General features: G+C 42.9%; 1 protein-coding gene across 2 annotated transcripts in view; it reads left to right on the top strand.

Annotated features, from left to right (window-relative positions):
- Positions 1-10,234, top strand: part of NVL (nuclear VCP-like) — a 118,783-nt gene that overhangs the window by 96,225 nt on the left and 12,324 nt on the right. For both annotated transcript variants that reach the window (XM_008065158.2, XM_008065159.2), the window contains one exon: positions 8,994-9,070. In XM_008065158.2, the coding sequence (XP_008063349.1) occupies positions 8,994-9,070 (77 nt within the window). The remainder of the gene's footprint in view (positions 1-8,993; positions 9,071-10,234) is intronic.

Here is a 10,234-nt window from a genome sequence, read left to right as displayed (position 1 = left end):
CACTGCACTCCAGTCTGGGCGACAGAGTGAGACTCCAACTCAAAAAAAAAAAAAGTAGTAGAGACCAGCCTGGGCAACTTGACAAGACCTTATCTCTACAATGTATCAAAAAATTAGCCAGGTGTGGTGGTGCACACCTGTGGTTCCAGCTACTTGGAAGGCTAAGATGGAAGGATCACCTGAGGCTAGCAGGTTGAGGCTGCGGTAGCTGTGAGTGTACCACTGCACTCAAGCTTGGGCAATGAAGTGAGACTCTGACTCAAAAAGTAAAAATAAAAAATAGTAAATAGACATAGCTGGACAAAATATTCCAGGGACAATTGAATTTTGAAACCCCTATGTTGAATTCTATCCTACTTGCTGTTGTATGCTAACTTTTATTTATTTATTTATATTGTATTAGAGATGGAGTCTCACTGTGTCCCTCAGGTTGGAGTGCAGTGGCACACTCACGGTCACTGTAGCCTCAACCTGCTGGGCTCAGGCGATCCTTCCACCTCAGCCTTCTGAGTAGCTGGAACTACAGACATGGCCACCATGCCCAGCTAATTTTTTGATTTATTGTGGAGACAAGATCTCACCAAGTTGCCCTGGCTGGCCTCGAACCCCTGGATTCGGGCAATCCTGTTGGCTCGGCCTCCCAAAGTGCTGGGATTACAGGCTTGAGCCACCATGCCTGGCCATGAATGGTAACTTTTAAAATGCCTTTACAGTGTTGACTTTGCTGCGTAAACAATAAGCATTACATACAAAGAAGAAAGAAAGTCACCGTAGAGTGGAACTGCAAAGTAATCTGCATTAACATTTAGTGTGGACATTATTCCAAACATCTGTATGCAGCATGGGTTGGTGAATGGGTTGATGGTTGAAGAAATGAGATGGAGGGGAATAAGCTTGAATACATTATTTCAGTCAAGTTCATTTCATTTGAAATTGAAAAGACAACAAAACTAAAGGAATTATTTAAGTACACATTTCAACTTAGCATCAGTTTAGTTGTTAAAGTTAGCATTCTTGTATGTACTTCCCTTCTTATAATTCCCAGTTTGTGTGTTTCTTTTTTGTTTTTCTTTCTAGTTTCATTACATTTAGATTCTGATTTATATATAGTTTTATATTTTATTTCTATTTATATATTATATAATATATTTATTTATGTATTCTACCTAGTTATATATTTAAGAAGAGGGTTGGGCATGGTGGCTCATGTCTATAATCCCAGTATTTTGGGAGGCTGAGGTGAGCCCACGGGTACTCAGATATAGTACTCACAGCAGTACTTTGACCACAATTTTTATATATTTTCTAGTTTTTATTTTTACTCTTATCTATGATTTTATTAATAGTCTTTTCAACTTTATTCCTTGAATTATTTTCATGCTTATGAATGTTTGTTGTCTTTGGGAATAACTTCTTGTTCACACAGTCTTTCTCTGGCCTTTGTAGAAATTGCAACTTGAATTTTGCGCCCTGAATGTGTCTGTAAAGATGTCTGAGACAGATCTGATCTTTCCCTTCCTCTTTCTGCCTAAAAAATTATTTGAAGTTTGGTATCTGAATAGTTACTTGTTGCTGCCATTGGTGGTGTCCTAAAATCTGGCATACCTTTTTATTCTGTAGATTGATTTCTCCTTCATTCCAGGAAATATTTCTGTATTGTATTCTGAGTGCTTTTTCTGATGCATTTTGAATTTATTTCTCCAAGGTCACCAATTATTCTTAGATTCAGTCCCCTTAATCTTCCCTATCTTTTGTGTAATTACTTTACCTTTTACAGTGTCGTACTGCACTCACTGTGATTAAACTTGTCTTTTTTTTTCTTCCCTCCTTCCCTTCCTCTCTCCCTTCTTCCTTTCTTTCTTCACCATGCTTTTTTGTTTTCATCATAATGGTTGCTCCGTCAATACCTTCTCTTTGTCTAAATATAGAGTGAGGTCTCACTTCTTACTTCTCACTTTACCTGAAACAAGTTTTCTACCCTTCACATATTACAGCTTGAGATGTGGGTAAGTGCTTTGAATCCATGGTTTCACAGCCTTGGGGTGGTAAAGAGAGCTAAACTGCTGCTATAAGCTCTTTTGATGATGAAGTGTCTTGTACCCAGACCTGTTTTGTTCATCCAGTGCATATCTTGCTTCCGTAGGGTTGTGCCCCAGTTGCACAGCTTTTGGGAAAATGGGATGTCTTGGCAGTTCTTCCTACTTCTGCAGAATTCCCTTGATAGTATGTCTGAGAGTTTTTCTGTAACTTTTTCTGCAGATGTCTTTTCAGGCTGCTTCTTTCCAGATTGGAATATTAATAGACGTTCATAAGATTTTGTCAACTCACCCTCTTTCTTCAATGTCCTTCCTAGGGATAGCGGCCTAATTACTTAGCCACTTTAGAATTTTCTCTTTTCTTTGTACCTCCTTTTTAACATTTGCAACATGAAGTCTTATTCCCTTTCATTGTTTGTTGACTACTGATAAAGTTTTAAACTTTTTACTTTTTCTAGTATTTTATTTTGATGTTGGCAAGAAGGTTTTGTGATCCTGCTTTATTGGGTCGTTGTTATTTAAAATTGAAGCTGCATTTAGCAGTGTTCATAACTGTCTCCCAGAAGAGAGAGAACAGAATGCTGAGAACAGAAGGATGGCCACCTTTGTGGGGTAAAAAGATTCTACTGATGGCAGAACCTACAAGCTGTTCAATTAAGCATGTCAGAACTAAGGAAGTATCAGATGAAAAGCAAAGAGGACACAGGTGTGGGAGCTATAAAAGGTTTTAGTTAACAAGACGTAGGACTAATTGCAGGGTTAGAAGTTAAGGAAAGGCCGGGGCTTGGTGGCTCAGCCTATAATCCCAGCACTTTGGGAGGCCAAGGCGAGTGGATTGCCTGAGCCCGTGGGTTCGAGACCCACCCGGGCAACTTGGTGAGACCTCGTCTCTACAACAAATCAAAAAATTAGCCGGGCGTGGTAGCACATGCCTGTAGTTCTGACTATTTGGAAAGCTGAGGCGGAAGGATAACCGGAGCCCAACAAGTTGAGGCTGCGTGGCCGGGAGCATGCCACTGCACTCCAGTCTGGGCGACAGAGTGAGACTCCAACCCAAGAAAAAGAAGTTAAGGAAAAAGGTAGATGAATTATCAACTTGGGCGGCAGAATGGGCAGTGTTATCTACCAGGATAAGGGATCTGGGAGATTAGCAATTTGAATTTCAGGTGCTTGGGTATTATTTAAGCGGAGCTGTCGACAAGGAAGTTGGTTCTGTGGTTGGGAGTTCAGGAGAGGATACCGGTTGGGTTATAGTTTTACCTGTCATCAGCACATAGCTGGTGGTCAAAGCCATGAAAACATGTTGCCTTGGTTCAGTGGTTCTCAACTAAGCACAGTTTTACCACCTCTCCACCCCAAGGTCTCAGGGAACGTTTGACATTGTCTGGGGACATCAGTTTATTACTGAGCAGGAGAATTTTAAGTGCACAAGGCAACCAACAACAAAGAATTATCCAATCCAAAATGTTGAATGCCAAGATCAAGAAACCCTGTTTTAATTGTATCTACTTGTTTATTTATCAAGCAGATACTAATGATGAATATATCATGGCATTTTCTCTCCCTTTCCTTGGCTCTGTCTTTAGGAACTATAGTAGTGAGATTTAGTTAACTTTGGTTAATGTGTGTGCATGTATACACAAATAAGCACACATATAATCCCAGTTTGTTTCTGTGAATTTCTTATAGTCTTGGTGAGGTAATGATAATGCTTTCATACTTGCCCTTGGGCTATCATGAACTAAAGGGAAAGATTGGAGTGGTATTCATATCTAGACATGCCAGAGCAAGTTACATGTGGCATTCTGAGCTTTCTTTTTTTAATTTTTTTTTTTTTTTTTTTTTGAGCCACTGTGCCCAGCCTCCTTCTTTTTTCAACTTATTGCTATTCAGAACAGTTTTAGATTTGGGGGGTACAAGTGCATGATGGTTACATAGGTATATTGTGTATTGGTGGAGGTTGGGCTTCCAGTGTCCCCATTCCCCAAATACAATGAACACTATACCTGATAGATAATTTTTACTTTTTTTTTTTTTTTTTTTTAGTCAGAGTCTCACTCTGTTGCCCAGGCTGAAGTGCAGTGGCACGCTAATGGCCACTGCATCCTCGACCTGCTGGACTCTTCCACTTCAGCCTTCCAAGTAGTTGGAACTAGAGGCACATGCCACCATGCCCAGCTAATTTTTTGATTTATTGTAGAGACGAGGTCTTGCCAAGTTGCCCAGACTGGTCTTGAACCCCTGGTCTCAGGCAATCCTCTCGCCTTGGCCTCCCAAGTTCTGGGATTGCAGGCTTGAGCCACCATGCCTGGAATCTTGAAATTTGTGTTGAGACAAGGTCTTTGCTATATTGCTCAGTCTGGTCTCGAACTCTTCAGCTCAAGCAGTCATCCTGCCTCGGCATCCCAAAGTACTGGAATTACACACATGAACCACTGCACCTGGCCTGGTTTCATTATTATTTATGGCTGCCACCACCTCCTTTTTTTTTTTTTTTTGAGTTGGAGTCTCACTCTGTCGCCCAGACTGGAGTGCAGTGGCCGCTCCCGGCCACCGCAGCCTCGACCTGCTGGACTCCGGCGATCCTTCCGCCTCAGCCTTCCAAGTAGCTAGAATTACAGGCATGTGCTACCACGCCCGGCTGATTTTTTGATTTATTGTAGAGATGAGGTCTCGCTGCCCAGGTGGGTCTCGAACCCGCGGGCTCAGGCAGTCCACTCACCTCAGCCTCCCAAAGGCACGGGATTACAGGCTGAGCCACCGAGCCCAGCAACCTCCTTCTTTTTTATTTTCATCCTTCCCTGCTCAAATATTGCACAAAATTATATGTACTCATCTGGAGATAAGATGCTTTTTTTTTTTTTTTTTTTGAGGTGGAGTCTCACTCTTGTCGCCCAGGCTGGAGTGCAGCGGCACACTCATGGCTGCCGTAGCCTCCACCTGCTGGACTTAGGTGATCCTTCTGCCTCAGCTTTCCAGGTAGCTGGAACTACAGATGCACGCCACCATGTCCGGCTAGTTTTTGTGATTTATTGTAGAGACGAGGTCTTACCAAGTTGCCCAGGCTGGGCTCGAACCCGCAGGCTCAGGCAGTCCTCTTTCCTCAGCCTCCCAAAGTGCTGGGATTACAGATTGAGCCACCGCACCCAGCCAAGATGCTTTTTTAATGAGCTAAATAAATAATGAAGATTTACAAACTTCCCTAAGGTCAATTCAATTGCACATTTGAACTTTAGAACTCAGGTTTTCGAATTTTTGTTCCAATGTTGTTTCCACTTTTTAGATCTTTTTATGGATGTATACATATAGAAAAATGGTCATATTATTAAATATTCAGCTCCATGAATTGTTACAAATAAAGCCTTCAGATCAAGAAAGAGAACATTACCAAAGTCATAGAAACAGAAAGTAGAAAGGTGGTTGCCGGGGGCTGGTGAAGGAGCAGGAAAAATGGGGAATTCATGTTTAATGGGTACAAAATTTTATTCTGGGAAGATGAAAAAGTTCTGGAGATAGATGATGATGATTGCATAACAGCATGATATACTGAATGCCATTGAACTGTATACTTAAAAATGGTTAAGATGGTAAATGTTAGGTATATTTTTAAAAAGAGACAACAATCCCAGACAAAAACCACCTTCCTGCTTATTTCCAGCCCCCTATCCACCCCTACCATTCCCAGGGTTGACCACTATCCTGGCTCAATTGGAAATCACTTACACTAAAAGATGCTTAGCAGTCCTGCTTTCTGATCCTGTAGTTTGGGGAGAAACAAGCCCAAAGGTTGCTTGCCTAAGGTCACAGAGTTTATTTCCCAGGTCAAAGTGGATTGAATAGAAAACATAATTGTTTCCTGAGGCTGGGTTAGATGTATGCATTCATTTTATCCAGTGATAGTGGCTAGTGGATGCATAGTTTATGTGATTCTTGAACATGTTGTCTTGCGAGGCAGTGAGAGGTTAGTGTGTGAATGTGGACAGAGCAACAGATGACTGCATCAAATCGCAGCTCCAGGCCTGAGGCCAGGTCTTCTGAAACACCCTGCCAGCTGATATGTCACACTAAGAGAAACTTAATGGCTTAGGTCTGTTTGCTTTTTTTTTTTTTTTATTCTGAGTCTCACTGTCACCCAGGCTGGAGTGCAGTGGCACGCTCACAGCCAACGCAACCTCAACCTGCTGGGCTCAAGCAGTCCATCTGCCTTATCCTTCCAAGTAGCTGGAACTACAAGCGCATGACACCACACCCAGCTAATTTTTAAATTTATTGTAGAGATGAGGTCTTGTCTAGTTGCCCAGGCAGGTCTAAAACTCCTGGGTTCAGGCAGTCCTCTCCCTTCCACCTCCCAAAATACTGGGATTACAGACATGAGCCACCTCACCCAGCTGTTTTTTTGTTTGTTTGTTTGTTTTTTGTTTTTTGGTTTTTTGAGTTGGAGTCTCACTCTGTCGCCCAGACTGGAGTGCAGTGGCCGCTCCCAGCCACCACAGCCTCAACTCGCTGGGCTCTGGTGACCCTTCCGCCTCAGCCTTCCAAGTAGCCGGAATTACAGGCGTGCGCTACCACGCCCGGCTGATTTTTTTATTTATTGTAGAGATGAGGTCTCACTGCCCAGGTGGGTCTCGAGCCCACGGGCTCAGGCAATCCACTCACCTCAGCCTCCAACGGTACGGGATTACAGGCTGAGCCACCGAGCCCGGCTAGCTGTTTGCTTTTAAAATAGTTGTTTCATAGTGTAATATTTGCTACAAAGGAAAAAATATATGTATTGTATATGTAAGTTACTGGTCAAAATAATAAAGCAAACACTCATAAACCTACCATCTAATTCCCCATTCCTCCTACCCCCACCTTCTAGCCCCTGGCAACCATCACTCTACCTTCTATCTCTATGAATTTGACTGGTAATGTTCTCTTTCTTGATCTGGAGGCTTTGTTTGTAACAATCCATGGAGCTGGACATTTGAAATGATTAAAAATTGTGTTTTAGCTAGGTACAGTGGCTCACTCCTATAATCCCAGCACTTTGGGAAGCAGAGGTGGAACGATGGCTTGAGGCCAGGAGTTTGAGACCAGCCTGGGTGACATAGTGAGACCCATCACCACAAAAAAATTTTTTAAATTAGCCAGGTTTGATGGCATGCGCCTGTAGTCCCATCTACTTGGGAGGCTGAGGAGGGAGAATCGCTTGAGCCCAGGAGGCTGCAGTAAGCCATGGTCATGCCACTGCATTCCAACCTGGGAAACAGTGAGTGAGACCCTGATTTAAAAACAAACAAAAAACTGTTTTGTTTGCCTCTGCAATTTGCATCACTAAAAATACTAAACACAAGCCGGGCTCGATGGCTCAGCCTGTAATCCCAAGCCTTTGGGAGGCTGAGGTGAATGGATTGCCTGAGCCCGCGGATTCAAGACCCGCCTGGGCAACTTGGTGAGACCTCATCTCTACAATAAAAATCGAAAATTAGCTGGGCGTGGTAGCGCACACCTATAGTTTCAGCTACTCGGAAGGCTGAGGCGGAAGGATCGCCGGAACCCAGCGGGTCGAGGCTGCGGTGGCCGCTCCCGGCCACTGTACTCCAGTCTGGGCAACAGAGTGAGACTCCAACTCAAAAAAAAAAAAAATACTAAACATATCCCGTATGCATGAAATATACTGTGTTGTGTCAAAATTCTAAGAATTCTCTGCTAAAATCTGTACTTGTCATTTCTAGCATCTCTTAATTATGAGTGGAAGGGAAATTGACACCAAAGTCAGGGTTGAGATTACACAAAAGATTAAGAAAGAACTTACTTGGGAGACTGAGACAGAAGGATCACCTGAGCCCATCCTGGGCTACAGAGTGAGATCTCCGAGTCAAAAAAAGAAAGAAAGAACATACTGAGCTCAAAGGGCTTTTGACTTTTATTGTAGACCAGGTTACTGCTCATTCTCTCCTGGCAAGGTTCAATATTATTTCTCCCTTCATAGCCAACCTCACAGCAAAACCAAGTACTGACCAAGTATTTGTCATATTTAATCTGGCAAAGGAAATTTGTTTCTTCACCTTTGGAAGAATTGGGGAGGTTTTTGTTCTCGCTGGTGGTGGTTTCTTTTTGCTATAACTGCACACAAATTCTTCAAACTTCATGAGCATTAATTGTTTGCCGTTAGCTTTCCCAAGTTTGGGGTCTGCTTCTTAATTTCATTTCCCAAAATTGAAATTTATTATTTATTTGTTTTGAGTTGGAGTCTCACTCTGTCATCCAGGCTAGAGTGCAGTGGAATGCTCCCAGCCGCTGCAGCCTTGACCTGCTGGGCTCTGGCATCCTTCCACCTCAGCCTTCCAAGTAGCCAGAACTACAGGTACGCACTACCACACACAGCTAATTTTTTTATTTATTGTAGAGACAGGGTTTCACCATGTTGCCCAGGCTGGTCTCGAACCCATGGGCTCAGGCAATCCTCTTGCCTCAGCCTGCCAAAGTGCTGGGATTATAGACTTGAGCCACTGTACCCGGCCTTGTAGAAATCTTGCAGCACTGTTCTCGGAGTCAGTTATACTCATTGTTATTATTAAGAACCTATTATTATTAAGAACCTATTATGTGGATGAGTTTTGGTCTTTTATTATTTTTTTTTAGATCAGGAAATATCATTTATTTAGAAGTAAATTAGAGAGAGGAGAGACTCACCTTCCCAAGGTTGGGGAGGGGGCCAAAGCTAGGAAACATGGCAACCATGGCTCAAGGAACCACATAGCCAAACCATAACTTAGCAAAGCAATGGCTAAAACGTAGATCAGAGAGAGAGAGAGAAGATTCACCTCTCCAAGATTAGGAGAGGGGTCCAAAGCTTAGGAAAACACGGTCTGGCCATAGCACAATGGGCACATGGCCTGGCCAGTGCTTAATGAAACAGTGGCTGAGTTTGAGTCTTTAAAGCTTCAATTAAAAAGTGTTTTTCTCATTTAGAATGGCACCAAACCTCCACTGGATGCAGATGTAAATTTGGAAGCAATTGCTGATGACTTTCGCTGTGATTGCTATACGTAAGTATTTTAGCCTTAAGTCAGCTGACTCTCTAGGCTCAATTTCCTCATCTATAAAATAAAGGACATGATGCCCACCTCAACAGCTTGTTAGGGAGACTAAATCCTTTAAGGCACCTCATGTAGTATCTGACTGCTCCTAGCTTATTCCTTCGTACAAAAGGGACTGCACAGTTGAAGAAATTCCTGGGAATAGAGGAAGTCTTTCATCTGTTGTCTCTTGGTATTCAAGCTGTCCTAACCACCACTGCTGTCCTTTGCAAATTGTTTGTCTGTTCTTCCAGAATATTTGAGCAGCTATTTCATGACTGGCTGCCAAATTGTCCTTGTGCTTCAGCATTTAAAAGAGGCTCATCCACAGGGCCACATTTTCCAGGCCTCAGGATGCATTTTCACAGCACACCTGTGTACATCCACAAAGCCTGTAGTAGTCCCAACAGGAAATCTGACACTTCTGTCTCCAGCTTTCCTGTGTTTGCTGTTGTTTTGTGTTTGTTTGTTTTTGAATCAGAGTCTCACTCTGTCGCCCAAGCTGGAGTGCAGTGGCATGCTCACGGCCACTGCAGCCTTGACCTGCTAGACTCAGGCATTCCTTTTGCCTCAACCTTCCAAGTAGCTGGAACTACAGGTGTGTGCCACCACGCCCAGCTTATTTTTTGATTTATTGTAGAGATGAGGTCTCACCAAGTTGCTCAGGCTGGTCTCAAACACCTGAGCTCAGGCAATCCTCTTACCTCGGCCTCCTAAAGTGCTGGGATTACAGACTTGAGCCACTGTGCCCAGCCTCGCATAACTGTCTTTTATCAAGATGATGCCACTTGAGACCTTGCCAATCATTTTTCATGAGTGTGCTCAGAATACAAAGTTTTATCTCCAATTTTTTAATGTGTAGACTTCTAGAGCAGTGACTCTCAGTTGTTGTTCTGCCACCTCAAGGTACCTGAGAGATATGCCACACTATGGCTGGTAATCATGTCTCATTTAAGAGAGGCAGTCATTCTCAGTGAAGGGGAAATGATCAGATCTCAACTGATCTTCTCAGGGGTACTGAGGGGCATTTGTAAAAGCCCTTGCCTCCCTTTAAGGAGGATATTTCTCACCCCCTAACTGGGAATCAAACCCATACCAGTCTTTTTTTTTTTTTTTTTTTTTTTAATTGGGGTC

This window comes from Carlito syrichta, unplaced genomic scaffold, assembly GCF_000164805.1.
Source record: "Carlito syrichta isolate Samal-C Ts95f unplaced genomic scaffold, Tarsius_syrichta-2.0.1 Scaffold308169, whole genome shotgun sequence".
Lineage (NCBI taxonomy): Eukaryota > Metazoa > Chordata > Mammalia > Primates > Tarsiidae > Carlito > Carlito syrichta.
Note: the sequence above shows the minus strand (reverse complement) of the source record. Positions and strands in the feature narration are given on the sequence as shown.